This window comes from Pieris napi, chromosome 18 (genome assembly GCF_905475465.1).
Source record: "Pieris napi chromosome 18, ilPieNapi1.2, whole genome shotgun sequence".
Classification (NCBI taxonomy): Eukaryota; Metazoa; Arthropoda; class Insecta; order Lepidoptera; family Pieridae; genus Pieris; species Pieris napi.
This window is the reverse complement of record NC_062251.1, coordinates 5,393,074-5,409,434: the sequence shown is the minus strand read 5'-3', so window position 1 is coordinate 5,409,434 and position 16,361 is coordinate 5,393,074. Positions and strand designations below refer to the sequence as shown.

Genomic DNA, 16,361 nt, shown 5'->3' with positions numbered 1-16,361 from the left:
CAAAGAAGTATAACTGTGTACTTATGTACACGCGTTCTAACGCGTGTACATAAGTACACACACGTTTTATTTTAATTTTCTTTTGTATGATGTAAAGTTTTATTGTAAATCCCGTACTATACATTTAAACATTAAATAAAAAATTTACCTTTATAATTCTTTGTGTGACGAGGTTTCCAATGTTTAATATTTTACCAATTTATTATTTAACTCATGGATCTAGTGGTTAGCATGTTTGACTACACATCATGAGGTCTCTGGTTCGATTCCAGGATAGGAGAAAAAATAAATAGTCGTCGGTACTACGAAGGTCTTTATAATGAAAAATTGCTTTAAAAATTCAGTATCTAAGTGCAAATGTTGGTATTGCGAGTTTTTAAAAATTTAACAATATTTTCAAATAATACTGGCTACTTTAATGTTCTTATGTTTGACAGTTACAGCCGAGAGAGATAATAAACGGCTCATATTATTGAAGTTATAGTTCTTTAGGCGCGTTATGAAACAATTGATGAGAGTGAAATTTTACGATGCGCGCGCACCGTGACACAAAATTATCAGAATGAAGTTGCCCACGGAAGATGCTACGGCATTGGACATAATTTAAAAACAACATTCGAATAATAATAGAATTTATGTAACACTTAATGTAAGAGAATAATAATAAACATTTATTTAATTTTCAAATGTAAACTGAACTTTATTGACTATAATGACTCCTTTTCCAGTCTTTGATTATTTAATTGTAATTAGTTATTTGCATGCAATCAAAAACTATTTTTAATAATGCCAAAGAAGTATAACTTCTACGCGCGTACATAAGTACACGCACCCTTTTTTATATTTTTGGAAGGTTTTGAGGTTATTTTCAGTAATTCTTTTATAAATAAAACCAGACATAAAACCGACTCAATTTATTAATCATCTTCAATCGCATCTGAATATTCCTCAACCGATCTTCATTTGTCTTCTTCTTTCTCTTTTTCACATCTTCCTCAAACTTAAACCGACTCACAAACACCGGATGCCATTTCTCCACAAAATGTATCTCTAAAAACTCATCATGGCAATTACTGCATTCAAACTCACAACCCGGCTTCTTACATGTGCTGACTTTTATGCATTTAATATTAGAATTGTTCATCTTCTTGAAACACTTACCACATAATTCAACAATATCTGTATCGGAGCTACTTATGTGATATATAGTTTTCAAAGCAATGTTGCCATGTGATTTATACATATTACTCAAAGTGATGGGCTCTGGAAAACTCTCCCAACTAAACAAACTGTGATGATAATTGTATAAATGTTTTTTATAACTACGGTATTTAAAATTACATATTGTACAAGAATTGAGTTTACAATTCTTCGGAATGATATTGCAATGTTTTTCTTTTACATGTTTTTTTAAACTGGCAGAACTAAAATATTTGTCGCATACAAGGCAAAGACTCGGTTGGATGTTTCCTATTTCTAAATGTGATATTTGATGTAGTGTCAGTGCATATCTGTAAAAAAATAATGAACAATCTTAATATATATAAATTACGTGTCACGTTATTTGTCCGCTATGGACTCCTAAACTACCGAACCGATTTCAATCAAATTTGCACACCGTGTGCGGTTTGATCTAACTTAAAAGATAACTATCAAATTATTGCAAATTATTTGATAGTCACAATTCTAACAGATGGCGCTGTGTTGAAAATTACCAACGTTTCACATAAGCTACAATTTAATGGCATTACCACCAAAAAAGCATGGTGGTCCCCATGACTGGTGTTCTACCGTTTCCCTTAGATAGTTTACTACTTTGTAATATAACGAAAACCTTAGCCACAGCAACGTTTTAATTTTTTTTTTTTTTTAATTAATTAATAAAACTCGAGTGCTTTACAGAAATTGGTTAACAAAGCGTAGGAAAAAAGTTGTTCTAGGTTCTTTATTAGGTTTAGGTAAACAAAAAAATTTAATACCATAAAGTACTATTTAGTAACGACATAGAGAGAATTTTATTTAAAAGTACACATTTTTAAATAAGGGAATCAAATAGAATAAAAATCATTTGTTTCCTAATCTTAAGGTTTCATTTTAATTTCTTTTCTGTGTACAAGTTATTTTTGTACATACAAATGACATGGTAAGTAAAGATGCTTACTTAGAAAGAATTAAGCAATGTTTTTGAAGTTATACTTCTTTAGGCGCGTTATGAAAAATTGATGAGAGTGGAATTTTACGATGAACGGAAGATGCTACGGCATTGGACATAATTTAAAAAACAACATTCGAATAATAATAGAATTTATGTTACACTTAATCTAAGAGAATAATAATCAATATTTATTTATTTAATTTTTCAAATGTAAACTGAACTTTATTGACTATAATGACTCCTTTTCCAGTCTTTGATTATTTAATTGTAATTATAGTTATAAATTATTTGTATGCAATAAAAAACTATTTTTAACAATGCCAAAGAAGTATAACTTCTTACGCGCGTACACGCACCCTGTTTTTTATACATGTTGGAATTTTGAATTAATAGAATCTATTAAATTTTAATTAAAAACTAAAATGTATATGAAATTAAAACAAATGATGCTACAACCCCTTGATTTTGGCTTCCGAATTCTATATCAGTACAAGTAGACACAGATAGCTGACCTACTTCTTCAGTAATGAAGAAATACAAGTACATATGTATAGCAATAGCTGATCAACTTATTTACTTATTAAAGAAACACTGTAGCACAAATTCATTCATACAAAACTTAAAATTTAATGAATGAATAATTTATAAATTAGTTGAGAAACATACCTGTTAGGGAACATGTTGACATTTTGACAATACTTGCATTTATAATTGCACGATTGAGTTAGCTCATTATAATTTATACTTAAACAGCTTTCATTATCTTTATTCAATTTTGTCTGTAACATTCCATCATTATTTCCACTTTTACAGTTACTTATTGACTCTGTATTTGTTAATTGTAAATTAGTGATTGTTCTATCTGTATTTGGTGATATTTTAACATCGTAATACACATCCGGCAATATATATTCTTCATTCTTAATATCTTTCACAGAATCATACAAATCAAACCCCGTCACCCTCTTGTCAATTGCCACATTCCATGTATCTATTTGGCTCTTTGAGCCCTTAACCATACATATATCTTCCTTCTTAATTTTTTTTTCCACAGGTGATTTTTCTAAATGTTTAAAACAGTTTAAAATGTTGTCTTTACTCTCTATATTATCTTCATCATCCGAAATGCTAATAATTTCTAATTTTTTATTTGATACTGTGCTTGTACTTGGAACATTATATATTCTTTTGTTAGCAGTTTGTTGCAATGCTGAGACTTGATTATGTTTCTCTAAAAGGTGTTTGACTAGCTCGTTAACTGTTTGAAAATGGTGAAGGCATTCTTTGCATTGGTGAACTTCCTGCTTCAACAAAGGTATAACAATGTGATGTGCATTGTGAATTATGTTTGAATATCTGTAAAATGAAGACAAATAAATAAGCGAAACAAATTAATAACACGAGGTTGAAGAAACTATTAATAACTATCCTTGCCATTAAAACCAAAATAACTTCTACACCTATTATTGCTTACACGACAGTGAGGGTGGTGTAGGAAAGAAGAGAATAGATGATTATATGCTACAGATATATCTCAATGTATTAGAGCTGGAGACCCAAACTTTTCAGCTTTAGGGCCATACTGATTACTCCAGTAAGTTCCGAGGGCCAAAACCATATTATTGTTGCCGGTGGTAAAATATTCAGCCACACCACTGAGACTGAGTTTCCTATCGATTTTGCAATCGAAACGTTGAGTGCTTTGAAAATAAATTTTGATACTCATTTCTCGGATTTTGATGCCATTGCGAATCAAATTACTACAGTGCAGTGATATAATTAAGAACAAATATCAAAACTCATCTTTGTTGGAATTTTATAAGTCTTCCACTGACACCATTTGATAAGTTGCATAAATTTGCTCGTGGGCTGTTTTTGATACTACTTATTTGTGTGAGAAGACCTTCTCCAAAATGAAGTACACAAAAAATGTTCTCTAAAAGGAGTTTTCAAGTATGCTAGCTCTCCGGGGGCCGGACAAACTCTGTCCGTGGGCCAGATGTGGCCCTCGGGCTGTAGTTTGGAGACCCCTGTATTAGAGTATCTGCCTCCTTATAGGACTATATACTTTTTTTGACATCTAATAATAAGACATTAAATTCAGCTTTATAATCTTAGATGTCTAAAAGGCCTAGAAATAATCACCATATGCACTTCAGAAATAGGATAAAGAACCTCATACCTGCTTTCAAATGTTTTATCACAGAAATCACATGGTAATTTTTCTTTACACTTTTTCAGTAGCATACAATATGAATTCTCATCAAATTTGCCTTCATTGTGTCTCATGTCTAGTTTCTTAAATTAGCGCTGAAATACAAGAAAAATTTATTAAAAACAGTTCTTAGTAACACATTTGCCAATGTGAATCATCTATATGTATAACTAAAAATATTTTGCCAAAATGCAACTGCCAAAGTGCCAACAGAAGTATTCAATATATTGGGAAAATAATGGTAGTAGTCAATTTATTGAGCTTGACAACCATTCACACAGTCAGAATTAAATAAAATTCACAAGGTTAAGGCTTAAGCAGACTAGACGAATGCACACCAAGTTATATAAGACCTAATTAGGTAGCTAGGCTATATATACGGTTTAGAACTAAATAGGCTATAAGTACGGTTTATTGTTAAAATCAAATTGAATATACCTTTATTACACTGATAAATGTATTAAGATATTGAGCAAAGAAATGAGGAATAATCGTTAGCATTATAACATAAAAACTAATGAATTATTTGAGGACATTCACATTTCACATAATATAAATTAAATAAAACTTCGTAATCCATATTTTTCTAACATTGTGTTATGATTAAAAATTCTGACAGCTGACTAAAACCATTTTATAAAACTAAATAAAAGAAAAACAATTTAAAATTGTCCATTGTCTTCTCAATTTACAGACTAAAAGCCTTTACATATTATTGTCCTGTAATACGAACTGAAGCTAAAAGTTAAAACCGCGCTAAAGTAATGAACTATGAAGGGACTTAATACTTATCATTTGTTTTCTAAAGCCTTAAGCCATCCTAATACGTAAGAAGGAGATAAAAATATAATACTTACTTTAACTAATCGTATCTTTATTAACTACGCTTGTCAGTTATCAGTAGTTTAAAAAAAATTAGAATTCAGTGATTACTATTTTACACACTAATTTATAACTTATTAATGCTAAATGATTTTCAAATCTGGTGAAATTCAACAAACACAATTCAACATTATAATTTATAATATAACGGTTATATGTATTATATAGGTATGTGGCAATAGTGTCAGACGTCAGCGGATTTGATGTGTCAGCTCAGCTGTCTAATGTATATTGTCCGCTATTATTATTTGTTATTAAATTAATAATTATACAATGTCATTAAGAAATTGTAGTAAAATATAATAAAATCATATTGTTTATTATGAAGTAAAAAGTGTTCTCAAATAATTTTACTAAACTTACATACGTAAAGTGCAAAAATGGTATGTACTATGGGATGTTCTATCTTATAATAAATCATAACCCATATTTAACTTTGTTCATTAGTTTATTCTTCACAAAACAAGAGTCATTAATTTATATTCTTATAGCAAAACCCATGGAAAAAATATACATATCTCACTCCTCTGAAGTCTGTCTTGAGTGACATTAGTTTTCTTCTTTTTATTAACCGCCGGTATTTGTGTTGCCACATACATCAAAATATGAAAGAAAGTACTACACAAACGCTACAGTACTATATATTCAAATGATGATATTAGTTTAGGTTTTCATAAAGTAAACAAATCCTTATTATGTCCGTTTTCTTAATTAGGACTTGAAAACTTTCGCTGATAATGAATTTGACCCCAAGGACTGGATCAACCGAGCTTGGAGTATTAGTGGGAATCAAGAAAAAGAGGTGGGTAAATTTAGTTAAATTCACTTTTATTTTCTTACCAATATTATGAGATATCAGCAATAAATTGTTTTATGCATTTTTTTTTATTGGACAATTCACATTAATTGACCTAGTCCCATGCTAAGCTGGTGAAGCTTGTGTTATGGGTACTAGGCAATGAATATACATACATATTATAGATAGATAGACAAAAAAATACATATTTAACCACCCAAGACCTAAGCACTACACCAAATGCTCATCAAATCGATGTTTGTCTCAGCCGGGGATCGAACCCGGGACCCATGGATTTGCAGTCAGGGGTACTAACCACTAGACCAATGAGCTGTCAAATGCATATTATTATTATTGTTAAGTTTTATATCTTCTAATCTGATATGCTTAGTTTACTTCAATCTATTCATACTATCTTGTTCTTTTCAAAATAAACCCACTTATTCACCCAAACTAAATCAGGTTAATAGTTATAATTAATCTGTCTCTCATCATCCGAGCATACACACAGTTTGGCAGAAAGAGACAAAAGTATATTTTAGTTAAAAGAGTGCTACGAGACTGATGTATGATAGAAGCGAATAAGTGGGTACATGCATAAACAATCTTGCTGGACAATTGTATTTCCTAACTTTGCTCTTAAAATGATAATTTTACCATAATTTCAGATATTCATAGCCAATACAGTGACAAGACTTCAACTGTATATGAAACAACTTAGTAACTCATTAGATGAAACAACAACTCAAGTAAGTTGGTAATTATAATTATCTTCTTGCTTTAATAGTAACGCTAGGGGTACGTTAATAGCCATTATTTGGTCAAGGGCAGTGTTGGCCTAGTGGTTAGCAAATGAGTCTCAACCCAAGGGGCATGCATTGAAATCATAGCTATGCTGTTTTTATAATATGATATCTTTAAACGGGTGAATTTTAGTGCTGTAACTGGTTAGGATATAGAGCAGACAAACTTTGGATTATATTCTCTGAAAATTTTGCATTTCAAACCAGAACTGTCATTGTTGAAATTAATCAAAGAGACTGCAGGTTGTATGCATAGTTATAAAACCGTAGACAGTAGATTTATTTAGTTTAAAAAAACAAGCTACCAAAATAAAATATTTATAAAACTACAATGTTACCACCACAATTTTATTTGAAAATTCAAAATTATTTATTAAGTTAAGTAACACAATTTTCTCTTATAAACATCAATAAATAAATGCTTCTTATCTTACATTTACTGCCAGTTCTCGAATCAAGGGTTTAGAATTGACGAGAAGAACTGGCAATAAATGGTCCTACAGTTGGATGTTCGTTGTCTACCCTACACCTACTGTACACTTTAAACAGATCAAATGCAACATTACCAAATTACTTATTTTTCTATAGAAAACATTAATCGACAGAAAAAATTTGTTATATTATCATTACAGTAATACTAAACAATAATGCCTGCACCGTGACAATTCCTACTTATAAAAAAATATCTACCCACACCTATCAGTATTTATGAAACTACCCACACATAAGAACTCAAATACAAACAAATAGATATTTACCTCCATACTTAACTAATTTTTACTAAGCTTATTACTTTCTTTGATATATATTTATATAGTTGAATAAAATCATTTTATTGTTACCAATCCAGCTAATGTTATTACATAGTACTTAACTATTAAGATAAGATTTATTTAATGGCGTAAAAGAACATTGTATTTAATAAGTAAGTTATTAAAAAGCTGTAAATATTTCTCAATAAAAAAAATAAATAAAAAAAGTGAGTGAGTAGTGAGTTTGAGAACTACAATAAATATAATTTTTAACCGTAATCAAAAACCGAAAAGAGCTTTTCTAATTAACTTAAGTTTTAAAAATAATTTCAGATACTTTCATCTGTGCCTCGAATCATTTAAGATGTTTCATCGTTACAACTAGAAGGTGGGTTACTCCAACAGAAGTTAAGGAGCTTAGAACAGCAGGTTTAGAGTGTGGAAGAAGAGACTGGGCACTCTATTGAGAGCTTACAGAAGATAGATTTATTGAAGAGCCGATTAGAGGTAAGAGGCTAATAATAAACCTCTTTCCTGCAACTTCGATTTTGTGCTCTTTGGTGTAGAGACTCTTGGGTCGGTGTTTCAAGTGCACAGACGCTAATTAAAGATAAGTTGGCGCCTGGTAGATAGTACCGGTGACCCCAGCTGGTGCTTTCCTTAACGAATAAGTATTGCAATACAGATAGTTAAAGCTTATTTAGTGCATATGCCCATAATATATAATATTAAAGCTTATTCAGTGCGTATGCCCTTAATGGATAAGCTTATCAATGCATATGCCCTTAATAGATAATAGCTTATTCAGTGCGTTTGCCCTAAATAGATAAGCTTGTTCAGTGCATATGCCCTAAATAGATAAAAGCTTATTCAGTGCGTTTGCCCTTAATAGATAAGGTTGTTCAGTGCGTTTGCCCTTAATAGATAAGCTTATTCAGCGCATATGCCCTTAATAGATAAGCTTGTTCATCGCGTATGCCCTTAATAGATAAGCTTGTTCAGTGCATATGCCCTTAATAGATAATAGCTTATTCAGTGCGTTTTCCCTTAACAGATAAGCTTGTTCAGTGCATATGCCCTTAATAGATAAGCTTGTTCAGTGCATATGCCCTTAATAGATAATATTAAAGCTTATTAAGTGCGTATGCCCTTAAAAGATAAGCTTATTCAGCGCATATGCCCTTAATAGATAAGCTTGTTCATCGCGTATGCCCTTAATAGATAAGCTTGTTCAGTGCATATGCCCTTAATAGATAATAGCTTATTCAGTGCGTTTTCCCTTAACAGATAAGCTTGTTCAGTGCATATGCCCTTAATAGATAAGCTTGTTCAGTGCATATGCCCTGAATAGATAATATTAAAGCTTATTAAGTGCGTATGCCCTTAATAGATAAGCTTGTTCAGTGCATATGCCCTTAATAGATAATAGCTTATTCAGTGCATATGCCCTTAATAGATAAGCTTGTTCAGTGCATATGCCCTTAATAGATAATAGCTTATTCAGTGCGTTTGCCCTTAATAGATAAGCTTGTTCAGTGCATATGCCCTTAATAGATAAGCTTGTTCAGTGCATATGCCCTTAATAGATAATAGCTGGTTCAGTGCATATGCCCTTAATAGATAATAGCTCATTCAGTGCATATGCCCTTAATAGATAAACTTGTTCAGTGCGTTTGCCCTTAATAGATAAGCTTGTTCAGTGCATATTCCCTTAATAGATAAGATTATTCAGTGCATATGCCCTTAATAGATAAGCTTATTCAGTGCATATGCCCTTAATAGATAATATTAAAGCTTATTCAGCGCGTATGCCCTTAATAGATAAGTTTGTTCAGTGCATATGCCCTTAATAGATAAGCTTGTTCAGTGCGTTTGCCCTTAATAGATAAGCTTGTTCAGTGCATATGCCCTTAATAGATAAGCTTGTTTAGTGCATATGCCCTGAATAGATAATAGCTTATTCAGTGCGTTTGCCCTTAATAGATAAGCTAAATATAGTATGCCCTTGCCCTATAGTAAAAAGAGACAGACACATAAATTAATAGGATTTGGCGTGGGAGAGAGTGAGATAGGAGGCATTATACAGTGTATAAACTTTAAATTAGTGTGTATTTGAACATTTTCTGAAATAAAAAAACAGATTTGATGAAAATTTAATAAGTAAGTCAAGTAAGTAGCTTAATTATAAAATTAGATTATTTATCAATTTTATTTACAAATCATTAGTTATAGAAACTTTTTGAAGTGAAAACTTCGTACTACACTTAATTAAAAGTTTATACACTGTATAATGCTTCCTATCTCATTTTCTCCCACGTTGGATCTTGTGAATTTATTTCAATCTTTTATTATTTTAGTTTTTACCAAATTAAAGATTATTATAGTTATAAATAAAAATTTAACATTAAAATATATATTTTTTTAAAGAAAAGATCCTACATTTAGTAAAGAAAAAGTCTAATTTACATATTTTAATTATAAAAACTTTGTTTTTGAAGGTTTCACTTCTACCACGTGTGAATTGGACACATGATTTTTTTTTATCATAACAGTAATACTAAACAATAATGGCTGCACCGTGACAATTCCTACTTATAAAAAATTATCTACCCACACCTGTTAGTATTTATGAAACTACCCACACATAAGAACTCAAATACAAACAAATAGATATTTACCTCCATACTTAACTAATTTTTACTTAGCTTATTACTTTCTTTGATATATATTTATATAGTTTAATAAAATCATTTTATTGTTACCAATCCAGTTAATGTTATTACATAGTACTTAACTATTATGATAAGATTTATTTAATGGCGTAAAAGAACATTGTATTTAATAAGTAAGTTATTAAAAAGCTGTAAATATTTCTCAATAAAAAAAATAAATAAAAAAAGTGAGTGAGTAGTGAGTTTGAGAAGTACAATAAATATTATTTTTAACCGTAATCAAAAACCGAAAGAGCTTTTCTAATTAACTTAAGTTTTAAAAATAATTTCAGATACTTTCATCTGTGCCTCGAATCATTCAAGATGTTTCATCGTTACAACTAGAAGGTGGGTTACTCCAACAGAAGTTAAGGAGCTTAGAACAGCAGGTTTAGAGTGTGGAAGAAGAGACTGGGCACTCTATTGAGAGCTTACAGAAGATAAATTTATTGAAGAGCCGATTAGAGGTAAGAGGCAGAAAATAATAAACCTCTTTCCTGCAACTTCGATTTTGTGCTCTTTGGTGTAAAGACTCTTGGGTCGGTGTTTCAAGTGCACAGACGCTAATTAAAGATAAGTTGGCGCCTGGTAGATAGTACCGGTGACCCCAGCTGGTGCTTTCCTTAACGAATAAGTATTGCAATACAGATAGTTAAAGCTTATTTAGTGCATATGCCCTTAATATATAATATTAAAGCTTATTCAGTGCGTATGCCCTTAATAGATAAGCTTGTTCAGTGCATATGCCCTTAATAGATAATAACTTATTCAGTGCGTATGCCCTTAATAGATAAGCTTGTTCAGTGCATATGCCCTAAATAGATAATAGCTTATTCAGTGCGTTTGCCCTTAATAGATAAGCTTGTTCAGTGCATATGCCCTTAATAGATACTAACTTATTCAGTGCGTATGCCCTTAATAGATAAGCTTGTTCAGTGCATATGCCCTAAATAGATTATAGATTATTCAGTGCCTATGCACTTAATAGATAATAGCTTATTCAGTGCGTATGCCCTTAATAGAAAAGCTTGTTCAGTGCATATGCCCTTAATAGATAATAGCTTATTCAGTGCGTTTGCCCTTAATAGATAAGCTTGTTCAGTGCATATGCCCTTAATAGATAAAAGCTTATTCAGTGCGTTTGCCCTTAATAGATAAGCTTGTTCAGTGCATATGCCCGTAATAAATAATAGCTTATTCAGTGCGTTTGCCCTTAATAGATAATAGCTTATTCAGTGCGTTTGCCCTTAATAGATAAGGTTATTCAGAGCATATGCCCTTAATAGATAATATTAAAGCTTATTCTGTGCGTATGCCCTTAATAGATAAGCTTGTTCAGTGCATATGCCCTTAATAGATAATAGCTTATTCAGTGCGTATGCCCTTAATAGAAAAGCTTGTTCAGTGCATATGCCCTTAATAGATAAGTTTGTTCAGTGCATATGCCCTTAATAGATAATAGTTTATTCAGTGCATATGCCCTTAATAGATAAGCTTATTCAGTGCATATGCCCTTAATAGATTATACTTACACTGAATAAGCTATTATCTATTAAGGGCATAGGCACTGAATAATCTATAATCTATTAAGGGCATATGCACTGAATAAGCTTATCTATTAAGGGCATATGCACTGAATAAACTATTATCTATTAAGGGCATATGTCCTGAACAAGCTTATCTATTAAGGGCATATGCACTGAACAAGCTTATCTATTAAGGGCAAACGCACTGAATAAGCTTTTATCTATTAAGGGCAAACGCACTGAATAAGCTATTATCTATTAAGGACATATGCACTGAACAAGCTTATCTATTAAGGGCAAACGCACTGAATAAGCTTATCTATTAAGGGCATATGCACTGAATAAGCTTTAACTATCTATTGCAGTCATATGCACTGAATAAGCTTTAACTTTATCTATTGCAGTCATATGCACTGAATAAGCTATTATCTATTAAGGGCATACGCACTGAATAAGCTATTATCTATTAAGGGCATAGGCACTGAATAATCTATAATCTATTAAGGGCATATGCACTGAATAAGCTTATCTATTAAGGGCATATGCACTGAATAAACTATTATCTATTAAGGGCATATGCACTGAACAAACTTATCTATTAAGGGCATATGCACTGAATAAACTATTATCTATTAAGGGCATATGCACTGAACAAACTTATCTATTAAGGGCATACGCACTGAATAAGCTATTATCTATTAAGGGCATATGCACTGAACAAGCTTATCTATTAAGGGCAAACGCACTGAATAAGCTATTATCTATTAAGGGCATATGCACTGAACATGCTTATCTATTAAGGGCAAACGCACTGAATAAGCTATTATCTATTAAGGGCATATGCACTGAACAAGCTTATCTATTAAGGGCATACGCACTGAATAAGCTTGTATCTATTAAGGGCATAGGCACTGAATAATCTATAATCTATTAAGGGCATATGCACTGAATAAGCTTATCTATTAAGGGCATATGCACTGAACAACCTTATCTATTAAGGGCAAACGCACTGAATAAGATATTATCTATTAAGGGCATATGCACTGAACAAGCTTATCTATTAAGGGCAAACGCACTGAATAAGCTATTATTTATTAAGGGCATATGCACTGAACAAGCTTATCTATTAAGGGCATAGGCACTGAATAATCTATAATCTATTAAGGGCATATGCACTGAATAAGCTATTATCTATTAAGGGCATATGCACTGAATAAGCTATTATCTATTAAGGGCATATGCACTGAATAAGCTTATCTATTAAGGGCAAACGCACTGAATAAGCTATTATCTATTAAGGGCATATGCACTGAACAAACTTATCTATTAAGGGCATACGCACTGAATAAGCTATTATCTATTAAGGGCATAGGCACTGAATAATCTATAATCTATTAAGGGCATATGCACTGAATAAGCTTATCTATTAAGGGCATATGCACTGAATAAACTATTATCTATTAAGGGCATATGTCCTGAACAAGCTTATCTATTAAGGGCATATGCACTGAACAAGCTTATCTATTAAGGGCAAACGCACTGAATAAGCTTTTATCTATTAAGGGCAAACGCACTGAATAAGCTATTATCTATTAAGGACATATGCACTGAACAAGCTTATCTATTAAGGGCAAACGCACTGAATAAGCTTATCTATTAAGGGCATATGCACTGAATAAGCTTTAACTATCTATTGCAGTCATATGCACTGAATAAGCTTTAACTTTATCTATTGCAGTCATATGCACTGAATAAGCTATTATCTATTAAGGGCATAGGCACTGAATAATCTATTAAGGGCATATGCACTGAATAAGCTTATCTATTAAGGGCATATGCACTGAATAAGCTATTATCTATTAAGGGCATAGGCACTGAATAATCTATAATCTATTAAGGGCATATGCACTGAATAAGCTATTATCTATTAAGGGCATATGCACTGAACAAGCTTATCTATTAAGGGAATACGCACTGAATAATCTATTATCTATTAAGGGCATAGGCACTGAATAATCTATTAAGGGCATATGCACTGAATAAGCTTATCTATTAAGGGCATATGCACTGAATAAGCTATTATCTATTAAGGGCATAGGCACTGAATAATCTATAATCTATTAAGGGCATATGCACTGAATAAGCTTATCTATTAAGGGCATATGCACTGAATAAACTATTATCTATTAAGGGCATATGCACTGAACAAACTTATCTATTAAGGGCATACGCACTGAATAAGCTATTATCTATTAAGGGCATAGGCACTGAATAATCTATAATCTATTAAGGGCATATGCACTGAATAAGCTTATCTATTAAGGGCATATGCACTGAATAAACTATTATCTATTAAGGGCATATGCACTGAACAAACTTATCTATTAAGAAACTGAATAAGCTATTATCTATTAAGGGCATATGCACTGAACAAGCTTATCTATTAAGGGCTATTAAGGGCATATTATACATGTTGCATGATACTGTTGCCCAGTTTGATATCCGCGTGACTGCAATAGTGTTGCATGATACTGTTGCCCAGTTTGATATCCGCGTGACTGCAATAGTGTTGCATGATACTGTTGCCAAGTTTGATATCCGCGTGACTGCAATAGTGTTGCATGATACTGTTGCCCAGTTTGATATCCGCGTGACTGCAATAGTGTTGCATGATACTGTTGCCAAGTTTGATATCCGCGTGACTGCAATGGTGTTGCATGATACTGTTGCCCAGTTTGATATCCGCGTGACTGCAATGGTGTTGCATGATACTGTTGCCAAGTTTGATATCCGCGTGACTGCAATGGTGTTGCATGATACTGTTGCCCAGTTTGATATCCGCGTGACTGCAATGGTGTTGCATGATACTGTTGCCCAGTTTGATATCCACGTGACTGCAATGGTGTTGCATGATACTGTTGCCCAGTTTGATATCCGCGTGACTGCAATGGTGTTGCATGATACTGTTGCCCAGTTTGATATCCGCGTGACTGCAATGGTGTTGATTGAGTCTGTTCCCCGAACCGCATTTCGGTAATGATATTTATAACTTTGCTTTGGAATGTCAAAGTCTGTAATTTCGTAAAGCCTGGACGGCAAGAAGGCAAAATTCCTTTAAAAATGATAAGTGGTTTTCTGTCTCATGCAACGCTTCTAATGTTTGCGCCTCGAAATCATCTATTGCTTGGTTTGTCTCTTGCGGCTTGCAGGCACGTAGCGAGAAGGTCCTGGGGGTAACGAGGACATTTCTTGAGATGGAGAAGATGATGTTGTGTTTTTGTTTCGTTCCGTTTCATCAGGCACGTTTTCAAGGCTACGGTCAGTTTTATTTTGGGTAATTTTCAACAAAAATTGCAACTGATTGTAATAATTACGAACCGTTCTTTTAATTTTTTTACATATCGAAAAAGTTGTCTCTCACGCTAATCCATTTTTTCACGATCTCGTTACCTGCAAAGAAAGAAAAAAAAAGAATATTAATCTATGATTGCAGATCTAAATGAGCCACCCTGTTTAATTTTTGTGTTTCTATTTCAGGTACTCTGGCAGTGGAAATTCGATAAACTTGCATTTCAAATTTAAACGTGGAAGATCAACAATTTCTAGAACTATTTCGTCAGTTTGTCAAGCTGTGTGGAAATATCTTCGACCACAGTACATAGAAGAGGTTACAGAAAAACAACAAAATATTGTATTAGATTTTGATCTCACAGCCAACTTTTGCTTTGGGGCAATTGATGGGAAACATATACGTTTGATAAAACCGGACAAAAGTTGCTCTGTTTTATAATTACAAAAATTATTTTTCAATTGTTTTGCTGGCTGTTGTTGACTCAAATTATAAGTTTGTTTTTGTCGACGTGGGAGCGCTTCGACGCTTTACAAGAATTTACTTAATGAGAAATGAATTACCATTACCTGTTTCTCAACCACTTAGAAATGATTATATTAACGAACCACCAATCCCATACGTACTCGTCGGTGATGAAGCTTTTGGTTTAAGTAAGCACGTTATGCGCCCATACGGCGGACAAAATCTCAACGTGAAAAGGGTTTATAATTATCGTCTTAGCAGAGCTCGTAGATACGTGGAATGTGCATTTGGGATCATGGCAAATAAATGGCGCATTTTACATAGGCTAATTGATACAGCATATGATTTAACTATTAATATCGTAAAAGCATGTTGTGTTTTACACAATTTTGTTACACAACATGATGGTTTACGACAACGAGACAAAATGGCAATAAGTATGTTCCCACAATTGAGACCCCACGTCAATGAAGAATCATTAACCGTAAATTTTATCAGAGATCAATTTCTAATTACTTCATGAGTCCGGAAGGGGCTTTACCATGGCAGTTGAAAAAAATATAAATTAACTTATAAAAGTTGTAAAATAACTTAAGTATAAATCCTCAATTTTGGTCCTCAAATTCCTCGTAATCTTGAAATATTATTTTACAAACAGCTGCCCATTCATTCGCTTAACGAAATTTATCACTGTAGTATTCGTGTGA

The 16,361-nt window shown here is 32.4% G+C and overlaps 1 protein-coding gene and 1 long non-coding RNA gene across 3 annotated transcripts; one reads left to right on the top strand and one right to left on the bottom strand.

Annotated features, from left to right (window-relative positions):
• Nucleotides 1-850: 850 nt before the first annotated feature.
• Nucleotides 851-5,007, bottom strand: LOC125058622. The gene is made up of 4 exons (XM_047662731.1): nt 4,809-5,007; nt 4,338-4,465; nt 2,822-3,511; nt 851-1,511 (listed from the first exon to the last, which is right to left on the bottom strand). Exons 2-4 carry the CDS (start codon nt 4,442-4,444, stop codon nt 881-883), a joined length of 1,428 nt encoding a protein of 475 aa, XP_047518687.1. The 5' UTR covers nt 4,445-4,465; nt 4,809-5,007; the 3' UTR covers nt 851-880.
• Nucleotides 5,008-5,499: 492 nt separating this feature from the next.
• On the top strand, nt 5,500-15,761 carry LOC125058614. 2 transcript variants are annotated; one of them, XR_007118456.1, is made up of 6 exons: nt 5,500-5,635; nt 5,968-6,054; nt 6,717-6,797; nt 7,937-8,110; nt 10,608-10,781; nt 15,378-15,761. It is a non-coding gene; the product is annotated as an uncharacterized LOC125058614 (long non-coding RNA). The 2 variants fall into 2 exon arrangements; XR_007118457.1 differs by lacking the exon at nt 10,608-10,781.
• The last annotated feature ends 600 nt before the right edge of the window (nt 15,762-16,361 follow it).